General features: G+C 44.6%; 1 protein-coding gene across 3 annotated transcripts in view; it reads left to right on the top strand.

Moving 5' to 3' along the window:
• The window catches only part of UXS1 (UDP-glucuronate decarboxylase 1), a 119,727-nt gene that overhangs the window by 92,268 nt on the left and 13,519 nt on the right, over window positions 1-13,940 (top strand). For all 3 annotated transcript variants that reach the window (XM_025180385.2, XM_075917766.1, XM_075917782.1), the window contains 2 exons: window positions 7,475-7,594; window positions 13,190-13,233. In XM_025180385.2, the coding sequence (XP_025036170.1) occupies window positions 7,475-7,594; window positions 13,190-13,233 (164 nt within the window). The remainder of the gene's footprint in view (window positions 1-7,474; window positions 7,595-13,189; window positions 13,234-13,940) is intronic.

Below are 13,940 nucleotides of genomic sequence, written 5' to 3'. Positions count from 1 at the left end.
TAGGTGATTGGTAATATTTCTTTACCGCTATATTTTTATTAGAGCATAGAGATTCTGTGGTGCAATTTGGTTCATTTAAGATTTTTACTTCAGTTGATTCTTTGCTTTCTTTCACATATAGTGCCTAAAAGATGTCCTTATCTGATCCATGTTCTCCTCCACACCTGTCGACTTTCCTCCGATCTTTAGTTTAAAAACTGCTCTTTTTATTTATCTTTTAAACTGACCTTTTTAATTTTAAGTGCCAGCAATCTGGTTACATTTTGGTTTAGGTGAAGCGCACCCTTCCTATCTAGGCTCCCCAGCGTAAAGACCTTTCTCCATCATTCCCTATGTCATTGGTACCTACATGTACCACAACCACTAGCTCCTCCCCAGCTCCACACACACATTTACCCAGATGTCTTGAGAGATCCTCAACCTTCACACCAAGCAGACAAGGCACAGTATGTTTCTCCTGGTTATCACAAATGCAGCTGTTTGTTTCTAATGATTGAATCCCCCATAACTACTGCCTAATAACTCTAATACCTTTTCCTAATAACTCTAATACCCTCCCCAAGAGAGGTATTCTCAATGTGAGAGGATACCACAACATCATCTGCAAGGAGAGTCCCAAATATGGAATGATTTCCCTCTTCTCTAGTTGGAGGTTCTCCTTAGTGGGTCTAGCCCACGAAAGCTCATCATCTAATAAACCATCTTGTTAGTCTTTAAAGTGCTACATTGTCCTGCATTTTGCTTCCTTCCCTGAGACTTTCACCCGCCTCAATACAGAGGCTTTCTGATTAGAGGTACTACCATTCTACTATGTCCTGAAAAGTCACATCTGTGTACCTATCTGCCTTCTTAGCTCCTCCATTTCAGCCACACTGGTCTCCAAAGCCCGCACACGGTCTCTGAAGTCTTAGGAGCTCCTTGCACCAAATGTATACATGCACTACCTGCCCACAGGGCTGGTAATCATACATGCAACATTAGGTACAATAAACCGTATCACCACCACTATTGCTGGGCTTCTACCTTCATTCTCTTTTTACTCCTGGAACTTACTCCTTCATGATCTGTATCTTTAAAAATCAGATGGTTTTGGTTTTAATTTAAAAAAGGTTAAGTGTATCTAGCTCCTCTCAATCGCCACCTCTGAACTCCTGGCAAAACTGCCCTGTTAGCCCTCTCTTGTTTACTATTTTTTTGACCAGAATACCTGATGATGCTTTCCGATTCATCTAATGACCCTTCATTTACTTTAATGACAGGTCTTTTGTTATCTTCATCACCCTGTCTCTGTTTATAAATAAACTCCCAGCTCCTAAATTCATCACATATCCTACTCTGATTGTGTTGCAGTTAAGAGCTGTATCTGGGACTCAGGTGAATAGACCCCTAGTATAAAATTCAGGGGCAGAGGGAGGCTACAGCCCCCTAAGCCTCCCTAAATGCTGCCTGTAGTTGATTGCAACATCTGGAGCCAATCAAGGATTGGCTAGAACTTGTTAAAAGTCTCCCCTTCAGTCAGTTCAGTAGCGCTTGAGGATCTGTGGGAGTAGGGCACACTGCTGGAAAGCAGGAATGGTAGGGACGCTGTCAGGTACCAGAGAGAAACCCTACAGTGCTGAGGGTCAGGGAGAGCTGTGCCTAGAGAGCAGCTCTTTCAGGTCCCAGAAGTCCAAGGGAAGTAAACCTCTACTAGAAGGGGAGAGACTGAGTCAGGAAATCCTGTCTGGTTGCCTCCACATCCAGAGAGGTCACCAGAGACTAAGATTTTTCCCCCTTCCTTTCCTTCTTCTAATGACGATGAGGAAAGTGGCTAAATCAGATTACAGTTTGCCCTTGAAGTGAAGGGGCTAGACTGATAGCTATTTGATTGAGCCAATTAGACTAGGAGTTGCCATTTTCCCCAGATAGGGAAAGAGAATACTCAGCCTGCCACTACCCAGAAGTGCGGGATATACTGTGTAGAATTAGGAGCTTCATCACATGTGATAAATTTTACATTGCTCAAGAGAGGATGTGTCTGAGAGATGTACTCTAGTCTAGTTCAACCACAATTTGGGATAAGTGCAGGAATCACTAAATGAAATTCTGTGGCTTATTCTATTACAGGTTGGTCCTCCATGGTCCAGCACCTTTGGGACTGGGGAGGTCCCCTGTCACCAGCCTTTCAGGCAGCTGCTGACTCTGCTTCTGGCCCCAGCTGGCCACCCCTGCCTTCAGCCAACTGTGCTGCTGGTCTTGGCTGGACCCCTCAGCCCTGGGACTCTGCTTGAGCCCTCTGCCACACTGCAGAGCTCCCTGTGCTGCCTAAGCCCCTGCTGCGCTCCTGACTGTGCCACTGGAGCTGCCTGAGCCCCCTGCGCCGCGAGACTCCTGGCTGCGCCACCGGAGCTCCCCATGCTGGCAGACTCCCTGCCATGTGGCTCCTTACGCCACCGCAGACCCTGCTGCAGAGCTCCTGGCCACATCGCGGGATTCCCCACGTCACCTGAGCCGTCTAGCGCTACGCTCCCTGCGTTGCCTGAGCCCCCTGCCGAACATATGCCTTCCTGCCCCTGGGCTCTCTGGTCCAGGAACATCTGTGGGCTAGAGAGTCCTGGTTTAGGGAGGTACAACCTGTATACGGAAGCTTAGACTAGATTATTGTAATTATCCCTCCTCTCCTGGACTTAAAATCTACAAACTCTTTAATCTAAGTAATATAAATCATGGTGTAAAACAACCTTAAATGCTAGTGACGCACAAGGGTGAATCCAATTTGCTAACGTCCTGAACAGTAGGTCAAGTCTCTGTGTACATTCATTGATTGGATTTTGTATTTGTGTGACCCATCAGTGACATTTTCTAAAATGGACTGCCTGCAAATAATTGCACTATTATTACTGTTCAAAATTGTAGTTAGTATAATTTCAAAATGTTGTTTCAGACACCATCTATTATACCCTTTTGTTTGGCTGCTAGTCAAGTATTCACACAGATGACATGCTAGTCAAAAGAATTTCCACAGATTGCAGGCAGCAATTTTAGTAACTTCATGTGGCAGAGTTAATTCGCCTAGTTCTACTCACTACAGCCTCGAGTTTATGGTCTTTTCTTTGGCATGTTATGTATGCATTTTGTTGTAAGGATTTCTGATGCCAGTGTCCCCCCCCTACATGCCAGAGTCACTTGGCAGCTCTCAATGTCCTGGTTTTATGGGAACGGAGTTCTTCCTCTTCCTTGTTTAAACCTCTGCTTACTGGCCGATGGATGATTGATAGCAGATGAACTTGGAATAGCGATGCAAAAATTGCAAATTGTGAGAGTTAAAGTTCATAAATAAGAATGAATCACCTGTTACTCTGCTTCTGTTAAAACTATCTCTGGAAACCTTTACACACCTAAATTGCTTTCTGTGTAGATCTGATTTCTGAGATATGCAGACCAAACATCTTTGACTAATAATGGGGGTGAGTACCTGAGGGCGATAAACCAAATAACACTATTTGCAGATGCAGTGGAGACATTTATAATGATGGTGTAACAGGCTCTGTAAGCTACTTGGCTTGACAGGTTGCATTACAAAGTTCTTTCTGTGGCTTCTGATAAAGCTCACTGGGCTGATTGTTGTGGGTGGGGAACATGCTGGTGAATAGCGGTCTTTGGGGTAAAGCACAAGATTGGAAGTCAGGAGACCTGTGTTGTGTCTGTAATACTGGCACTAAGAATCTTGATCAAGAGACTGCAACCTTTTCTACGTTACAAAAATTGCTCACTGTTGACAGTGAGTGCAAGCTCAGCACAGATTAGCTGCAAGTGTAAACAAGAGTAAACTGTACTCAGCCCTTTCTGAAATGGTGTAGTACAGCATTTCTCAAACTATGGGCTGCGGCAAATACCGGGCCTCAGCGTGGCTGCGGTGAGGGGACTGGGGCAGGCTGGGAGGAGGTGGGGTGGGGGACTGGCCTCCGGGAAGCAGGGTTGGGGGCAGTGGGGCTGTCTGGCGGAGATCGGGACGGGAAGGCGGCAGGCGGAAGCAGGGCTGGCTGAGGGAGATCTGGAGGAGGAGGACTGGAGAACCAGCCTCCGGAAGCGGGGCTGGATGAGTGCAGTGGGGCTGGCCAGGGGAGATCAGGAGGAGAAGAGGGGCTGGGAGAGGGTCAGGGGCAGGGACAGGCTGGTGGAAGCCGGGTGGGATGGGGGGCTGGGAGGGGGAGTTCGGCAGGAGGAGGATGGGAGAACCAGCTGCTGGAAGCAGGGCTGGATGGGGGCTGGCCAGGGGAAATCGGGAGGAGAAGCGGGGGAGAATTGGCCGGCTGGGAGGGAGTCTGTAGGAGTGGTGCTAGTCGGGGGAGTTGTCAGGGGGAGCGGAGGAGATCGGTGGGGGGCGGGGGGAACGGGCTGCACACAAATGAGTCCATCCCCGGGGATTCCATTTTGCTCCCCCCCCCCTCCCCCGCCTCAAATACCCTCCCTGGAGTAGTTGCGAACTGCCTGGCTGGTAGACACACTCACGCAGCATGAGCACATCTACCAGCCAGGCAGTTCACAGCTACGGACTGATACACCTAATAATAATAAAACTTACCTAATTAGAAAATACCAGACATTTTATATGTCCAGTATTTTCTCAATTTGTTTCCTGAACAGAACCCTCAAATACCTGACTGTCCGGTACAAAACTGGACACCTGGCAACCCTACCCTACCCCTCCTTGCACCCTCCCTCCTAGTCAGATACCCTACCCCCAATCTGCTCCTGCTCCTGTCTCTTGGAGTGCCCATGCGGTGCCGGGTCCCTCAAACCCTGGCCCAGGCTGGGCAGAGGATGCAGCCGGGTGAAACACTGAAAATGTATTTGTTTTTAATTCTTTTTTTATATGCGTTTATATTTTTGGGCTGCAAAAAACAGTACTGAAAAAAAAAACAGGTTCCAACTAAAGTAAAAAGTTTGGGAAACCCTGGTCTAGCCAGCGTTCTATCTTGGGACAGGCAGTTAAATACAGGCAGTCCCCGACTTACGCGGATCCGACTTACGTCGGATCAGCAGTTACGAACGGGGCTGCCCCAGAGTACACGGACTGCGGGACCTCGCGGTCCTGCCGCCCGTGTACTCTGGGGCTTTCTCTGCGTCTCCCTGGTCTGCAGACCAGGAAGACGCAGAGCAAAGCCGCGGAGGGGCTCGGGCAGCAGGGCAGCCCAGGCGCGCCTGGACTGCTCCGCTGCCGGCTTCCCTGCGGCTTTGCAAAGCTGCAGGGGGGCTCGGGCAGGGAGGCAGCCCAGGCGCGCCTGGGCTGCTCCGCTGCTGGCTTCCCGGAGGCTTTGCAAAGCCGAGGGGGGGGCTCGGGCAGCGGGGCACCCCAGGCGCACCTGGACTGCTCCGCTGCTGGCTTCCCCGAGGCTTTGCAAAGCCGCGAGGGAAGCCGGCAGCGGGACAGCCAAGACGCCCCGCGGCTGTCCCGCTGCCGGCGTCCTCAGAGGCTTTGCTCCCCGTCTCCCTGGTCTGCTGGTCTCCAGCAGACCAGGGAGACTGGGAGCAAAGCCGCGGAGGACCCAGGCGGCGGGACCGCGGTGCGTCTCGGTCCGCCGCCCGTGTCTTCCTGGTCTGCTGGGGTGGGGGGGGGGGGGGCGCAGCTAGTACGCCCCCCCTCCCCCCCCCAGCAGACTAGGCTTTTCTCCGGACGCCTGTGGCAGAGCAGCTGGGGTGCTGCCGGTTGGTCCCGCAGCGCCGCTCTGGGCGCTACTGGTCCAACCCAGCAGCACCCCAGCTGCTCTGCCCCAGGCGTCCTGATTTAGCCGCTGCTGAAACTGACCAGCGCTGACTACAGGAAGCCCGAGGCAGAGTTGCTCTGCCCCGGGCTTCCTGGAATCAGCTGCTGATCAGTTTCAGCAGCAGCTGACTTGGGGACGCTTGGGGTTATTAAGTTGATTCTGTATGTAAGTCAGAACTGGCGGTCAGTTTCAGCAGCGGCTGAATCTGGATGCCAGTTCCGACTTGCATACAGATTCAACTTAAGAACAAACCTACAGTCCCTATCTTGTACTTAACCCGGGGACTGCCTGTAATCATATAATTGAATCTACTTTTGGGCAAACCTGTTCCCAAGAAAATCATGGCCTTTGATTGTCACTCGAGAAAGGGTATGGGGGAAGTTAAGCATAGGCTGCAGTTTTCTGAAAAGAAATTGAATGTATGTGCAGCACATTGTGGATTTTCCCATTATAAGAGGACACAGAAGCATAGTTTCACCATGTCTTCAAGTCCCATTTTTCCAGGCAGTGGCAACTAGCGGCTGCCAGTCTTTTGACAAACTGTTCTGAAAATAGTTTCATTGAAAGCCTCAAGAAGACAGTAACAGGTTACATGATTTTTGTGTAACTCTAGGAGTTTGTGCTTGTGACTTTTGCTGCCTTTGAATCAGTGCCAAGGCATTCACTTTGAGATGAAGCTTCCACGTTTCAATGAACTGTAGCATGCATTAAAAGCCAACCCTGGGCATTAGCTCGCCATGGCTGAATGTTCTCGTTGCCATGAAGGCTTAAGATTTGGTGCTCACAGAATTTAGCTGAAATATAGTTTATTCTCAGTGATGAGTCCCAATGAACACAAAACATAATTGAAGGAGTTGTCTCAGCCCTGCAATTTCACAAGACCATGATGCCATCTATAGACCACGTTTGGTTCTGCGTGCTGAAACTCAGTTGAATACACTGATTATATGACCATGGATTTACATAGCATCCTCACAAAACATTACCTGGGATAATGGAAATATTTTTCAGATTCAAATAAAATGTCTATAGTATTAAACTTGAATGAGAGAGAGATGCCTATTTGAATGGCCTGTAAATAAGCAATAGGAATGTGAGGAAAAAACTACTCTGCACACTTCATTTAGGCTAATGTAAAATAGGTTCCTTTATCATAGCTCACAATGGACACCCAAACATTTTTAATCTCTTTATAAAAGTTTCTGGCTGTGCTTGGTCACAGATTACTTCATGGCCTTGATAAAGTTACTTGACTGATCCTCTCCATCAGTGACAATACTTCCCTGGTGTCTTGTTGCTTTGTTGTGAGGCTTCACTTTATTAACATTTACCACAATTCTTAGAGCCTTTGATGGAAGACTATATATAGAATTGAAAACAACTATTAATATCTTAAAGTATTTCTTAAAAGAAAAATATAGTAAGGTAAAGAGCAGTCTTCAAATGTTCCATTAGTAGTTTATATTGTATTATGAATAGAGAAGGGTAAATTCTGCCATAGGTTCCCAGTTAGTTTGTGTGGAGATACAGGAGTCTCATGGTGAGAGAGCAGAATGTGTTTTAAAAATGTATATTAGCATTCTTAAACCTACAGAAGTCTCTTTTTAAAAAAAAAAAAAAACCCCTACCCACTAAATATGAAAATCTGTGTTTTGAAGGCATTGGCATGTAGGATGGGGTGTTGATTCTTCAGTAAATACAAATTTTGTTTGTTTCTTTTGTTATAGGAAGGGGTTGAGGTCCGAGTTGCTAGAATATTCAATACCTTTGGTCCTCGGATGCACATGAACGATGGCAGAGTTGTCAGTAACTTTATTTTACAGGCTCTTCAGGGAGAACCTCTAACGGTAAGTAATTTGCGCTTGGTTCTGAGCTTAGAACAGTGCCACTTAACAAATGTGCTGAATTCCCAGTCTCAGAAAATCAAGCTTCTAAAGGTCTCAACATAGGTGCCCTAAAATCACTAACCATTCTTTAAATTAGTCCGTATTCTAAAAACTTCACAGGTATGCAGAGTGCTATACAGTCAAAAAGGGTGTGCTTTTTCCCTGAGCAGAATGGTCATGTGGCTTAGTCTAGGAGACTTGGGTTCAAATCCTTGCTCTGCTGTAGCCTGCCTTTGTAACATTGGGCACGGTGTATCTCTGTTTCAGTTCCCTATCTGTAAAATGAGGATAATTGCACTGCCCACCCTCACATGGTGTCATGAGGAGAAGGGGTATTTTAGGACAAGGATAAGTGTGAGATCATGAGATATATAATTTCACATACATGGAAGTTTTTAAAATGGGGAAACTACCTGGAGCACAATAGGGGACGTAAGCAACTAGTCAAGTACTCAACTAGTCTCTCCTCCTCCTCCTCCTTCACCTCTCTCCCACTGCCTCTATCACAGGTAGCAAGGGCAGGAGGAGCTGGTGCTGGGGAGAGCCATCTTAAAAGCCGGTTCCCCCAGCACTGTCTCCGGAGAGGTAGAGGCACAGAGGGGGACCAGGTCATGGGGGACCAGTCCCAGACTCTGCGCCTCTGCCTCTTAAATGTAGTGAGAGCCGGGCGGCTACTATTCGATTAGTTGATTAAAGGCCGTTTAATATCCTTGGAGCGAAGAGTGAAGTACTAGGAAATTACTAAGATTGTGTTTACATTTCATCGTAACTTGAAATAAGATATGCAATTTGAGCTATGCAAATCTTATTTTGATGCTATTTCAAAATAGCTTATTTCATCATTTGGTGCTGTCTACACAGCACCAAATTTCAAAATGAAGTACTATTCTGAAACATCCCTTACTCCTCGCAGAACAAGGTTTACAGGGATGTCAGAATAGTGAGGCCAAAATAACAGGTTTTCTGTGAAGACACGGGATAACTATTTCAGGATACTCTGGCGTCCCAAAATAACATTGCCGTGTAAATGTGCCATAAAGGTCTTTCTAGCACTTTATTGTTTTGAAGTAACGTTTTAGTGTATGTTTCTGGGTCTATTATGATAAAACACATTTGAGTACTCTACAAATTGTACCCTTGTAGAGAGGACTTTACTGTAGTAGGTAGACATTCCCAAGATTGAGGTGTATTTACAGACACTAATAATTTTTGTGTAATGTGCATGCTAGCAGAATTTTTTTTTTTTTTGAAAAGTGTTGTTCAGGCTGATGGGGTTTTTTGAAAGAAGTGTTGCTCGGCTGAAGTCAATCTTTTCAGGGTTGTCTAACAATCAGGAAAGAAATTGGGTGACATCTTCATCTTTCTTTTTCACACTTTCTCACAATATTACTTTTTCTCTTTTTTTCCCCCTTTTCCTCAAAAACAAACCATACCATAATGATAGAGGAATGAGTTCTTGTGAGAACCTTCAAAAGTGAATATACCTGCCTATCCTTAGTTTGGACAGAGTAGGTAGGCGTCAAAGCACTGCTTATTCTTTCACTTCTTCATGCAGTTGCATTGGGACAGTAATGTAGTATTTTTGGGCTATGGGATAGAAGAAATCAATTGTAATGGCATGTTTCAAACCCCGATGTTTCTTGTCATGATCCTCCTGGTTTCCCATGGCTGTGGTGAGTCATTACTATTGTACTGCCCCATGAACACGCCCACATCTTTCACATTGGATTAAAGCAGAGACAAATAATAGAATATGGATTTTCAAAGGAGTTTTGTAAATTGTTTTGAAAGAGCCTTCGTTCTATCCTCCACTCATAAAAGCTGCAGCTGGTTAGCTGGGACTGGCTTCATAGACCAGAATATAGGGTAAAAGAGGGTGGGAGAAGGTTTTATTTCAGACTGAGACTTTTAATCCCGGTGGGGTTTTTGATTGCATCAGAATATACAAACGTAATAGACTTTCCATCACTTTTTTAGTTATGGCTGGTGTATTATATGCGCCTGGGGTGAGGTACAGGGGCTACAAAGTATAGTTCTCTCTGAGGTCTTATCTAGAACAAGAGGTCAGATGTTGCTGTGGGCTTTATCTGCTCATTCTCCTGTTGCTTATACTGTGCTGATCAAGTGGTTGATCATAGAATACTAGGACTGGAAGGGACCTTGAGAGGTCATTGAGTCCAGTCCCCTGCCCTCATGGCAGGACCAAATACTGTCTAGACCATCCCTGATAGACATTTATCTAACCTATTCTTAAATATCTCCACAGATGGGGATTCCACAACCTCTCTGGGCAATTTATTCCAGTGTTTGACCACCCTGACAGTTAGGAACTTTTTCCTAATGTTCAACTTAAACCTCCCTTGCTGCAGTTTAAGCCCATTGCTTCTTGTTTTATCCTCAAAGGCCAAGATGAACCAGTTTTCTCCCTCCTCCTTATGACACCCTTTTAGATACCTGAAAACGGCTATCATGTCCCCCCTCGGTCTTCTCTTTTCTAAGCTAAACAAACCCAATTATTTCAGCCTTTCTTCGTAGGTCATGTTCTCTAGACCTTTAATCATTCTTGTTGCTCTGCTCTGGATCCCATCCAATTTCTCCACATCTTTCTTGAAATGTGGTGCCTGGAACTGGACACAATACTCCAACTGAGGCCTAACCAGCGCAGAGAAGAGTGGAAGAATGACTTCTCGTGTCTTGCTCACAACACACCTGTTGATGCATCCCAGAATCGTGTTTGCTTTTTTTAGCAACAGCATCACACTGCTGACTCATATTCACTTTGTGGTCCACAATATCCCCTAGATCCCTTTCTGCCGTACTCCTTCCTAGACAGTCGCTTCCCATTCTGTATGTGTGAAACTGATTGTTCCTTCCTAAGTGGAGCACTTTACACACAGCTAGGCATCAGAATAGATCATGCAGTAGTTCTGAGTTTCTCATACTTATCCAGCGTAGCCTTGACTTTTATTTAATACCTAGAGACTGAGAAGGGAATGGTTGCAGACACACATGATTCTCTGATAAACACCCTTTAGGAAAGTTATGTGGAATATTTATCTAGATGTAAAACCATTCATAGCTCAGGATATTTCTAAGTGTCATCAGAAAAGTCTGTAGGTTAATACACTCCATGGGAGAAGAGTTTCCGTAGTTGAAGTCTTATCTACAGCCAGTAGAGCCCCTGCTGCGGCAGCGGCAACTGTGGGAACAACAGGAACACCTTTTAGGCAAATAAATTACTGTGGACACAGCTAAAGTTGAATGAGATTACTCCCCTCTTTAATTGCTTGGAATCAGAAAAGTCACTGGGGAAGAGAGTGAGGGTCCTAGTGATGCTTTAGCAGCTTTCCTGCATACTGACGAGATGATGGATACTGGTTAACTGGAACATAAGAAAATGCATTTCTCTATTTGAATGAACGGATGGTCAGATTTTTGAAGTTATCACAAGTTATTATTTATACAACAGTGACACCTAACGGCTCAATCAAGGATCATGTCTCTGTTGTGCTAAGATTTGTAAACACACATTACAAAGACAGCCTCAGCCCCAATAATGTTCACTATCCACGTATAAAATGAGACCACGGATGGATACAGTGGGCAAGGGGAGCATTTGGTAACAACAAAACAGTTTACCTCAGCATAACAAATTACCCGTCAGTTACCTAGTTGTTGGATGTTTTGCAGCTGCTATAGCACAGATGAGTCACAAGGAAATCTTTGAAGGAGGTTTTGTGGTAGACTTGTTAGGTTTTTTTTGTAAAAGTCTCTGAGATGTAAGATGAAAATGTTTTTAAATTAATAAATGAAAACTTGACCCAAGGTCACTGTACTACTAGTGCATGAGTACCAAAAGGAAAATTGATTTGACACAAGAGTAAACTGAAATTTTGTTGAACTGGAAAAGCTCAGTAAAATTAACAGTGAGCAGAAATTAGTGAAAAGTGAATTAGAAGTAGAAAACTTTCACTTATTTTACAACTTTTTCTGTTAAAATTAAAATTTTATCAAATTAGCACTGTTAAAACATAAGTGTATTCATTTTGAACTCTCCCTGCCACAAGGATAAAGATGTTTATTTAAAAGACTTTCAAATGCGGGAACTAATCCCACAAAATGGAAACATCTCCCTTAATTATTCCTTATTAGTCAAATGTGTTTGGCCCATGCAGTTGTCTCGGTTTTAATTTAAATTATTTTTATGAGAAGTTGGAGCATGGGGAGGGAACACAGGGTATTCTTTGGCTGCCTTTAAAACATGTGGCAGTGTTCACGCACACCCTGTGGTCCTCCAGCCAGGCCAGGTGTGGAGTGGGGCAGTTATAAGTTCCTCCCATGGCTCCCCTTCATGCCCCCAAGGAATTCCTGCATATGGGTCTGAGTGTGCAGGATACATGCACAAAATGAGTTCCTCTCCCCCCATTCCTCTGTATTTATAGATAGATATAAACACATTTTAAATGCTCCTAAGGCTAGAAAGCTGTGTGGGGCAATACTGTCCAGCCACCAGTGCACTCTAGCCACATTTCTTTCACAATAATGTATTAAGTGTAAACTGTTAGACCTCTAAATCTTTAGCGCTTCATCCAAAGTCCACTTAAACTGAAGACTCCCTTTGAGATAGTGGAGTTTGGGATCAGACCTTTAAATCAGTCTTTTCCTGTGACATTTGTTGGTATGTTCATCCATTGTGTCCCCATCTTCTGAGCAACAGAAATATTGTATCTCCTTCCAAAGAAGTGTGTTAATGCAGTATATGCTCATGTCAAGAGGTATATCTTCATTTTATCCTTACATGTCATTTACAGCTTTCAAATATTATCGATCCAATACTAGAAATTTCAGCACTTTGCTGATTTGTTGCCTTAATTTCACAGCCAACCTGTGTAAAAACTGAAGGTATTTGTTGTTGCTGCTTAAAGTGAGAGTTGTTTTGCGGTTGAAGAGTGGGAGCGGGCTGGATCTGGTTTGTTGTGTGAAGAAGAGTGAATTAATGTTGACATTCAGACAGCTGAGTGTCATGGTTAGGCCTGGACAGTGATATTAGGAGCTATGGTTTCTGTGGAGTAAAGAGGAGGGACACTGGTGGGCAGTGTTCCCTCTAAGCTGCTGGGCAGCACAGCTTCACAGGTGATTAATCAGCACTGCCCAGTCAGTCAGCTCCATGAAGGAAGTCCTGAGCCTCTGACTGGGTGGGGCTGATTGATCACCTGTGAAGCTGGGCTGCTGCACAGCTTAGAGGGAACACTGCTGATGGGACCTTGGAAGACCAGAAGGAGGTAGTCTGATTATCAAGATTGAAGATAAGGAGAGTTCTACCTGTAGCCAATGAAAAGGGATTGAACCTTAGAAAAGTAGTGTACAAAGACTTCCCAAGATTAGGATTTGGCATGGTAATCATGATGCAGAGTCTGGCAGCCCACTCAGATTGTATCTTGGTTTTGTGTCCCATATTCATGGTTCAAGTAGTTCTTGCAGCCTATTTATGGTGGAGGTGAGGCATGCCATATGTGCCATGTTCTTTTAACTTTGATTTTCATTTCTTATTTGTAGGTCTATGGGCCTGGAACTCAGACTAGAGCATTCCAATATGTCAGGTAAAGCTTGCTTGTTCTTTCCATACTTTGCTGCTGAGTCTGATACTTGTCATGGTATTGTGATAGACTCTAACATTCTATAGTCTTAATCATGTCAGTAGAACATCAAACAAAATGGGAAATATACTGTTTTAGACACAAAGTCTTGTTCTAGAACTCATATTTTTACAGATACATTGAATTTTGAAAAAAAACAGCCAGGTGAGAACTTAAATTCAGACATAACTGGTAATTTGTGGTAATTCCACTTTCTTTCCCCTGCAGTGGAAGCAAGTGGTTGTTTCAGTTTTTCTGCTTTGTAAAGTCTCAGTATATCTTCCTATCTGAATGAACTGCTGCCATCTTGTGTTCATATGTGGCTGTGTAGCTTTTCATTTTATTTTTATAAATAGGTTTACACACAATGAGGTTTCAGCCTCTGATGAAACTATATGAAACTGCTCTGTGGTAAAGCCCTAATTTAGATATAGTGCAGATGTAGTTTACATTTAGTGCAGTGTATGTCTTGCTGTAGAAGTGGCATCTTGCAAACCGCAGTATACCATGTCTACTACACTAAGTAGTTTTCACTGGTTAAAATCTTCCTTATAGACAAGATCTAAGTTTGTTCTTTACCATCTTTTAGCAAACATTCATAACTGAACAGTAAGACTCAGGGATTCTTAATCTTAATTTCTATGTTTTATGTTTAGCTAAAACAAAATAAC

Source organism: Pelodiscus sinensis, chromosome 1 (assembly GCF_049634645.1).
Source record: "Pelodiscus sinensis isolate JC-2024 chromosome 1, ASM4963464v1, whole genome shotgun sequence".
Taxonomy (NCBI): Eukaryota; Metazoa; Chordata; order Testudines; family Trionychidae; genus Pelodiscus; species Pelodiscus sinensis.
This window is presented reverse-complemented; position numbering and strand designations above follow the sequence as displayed.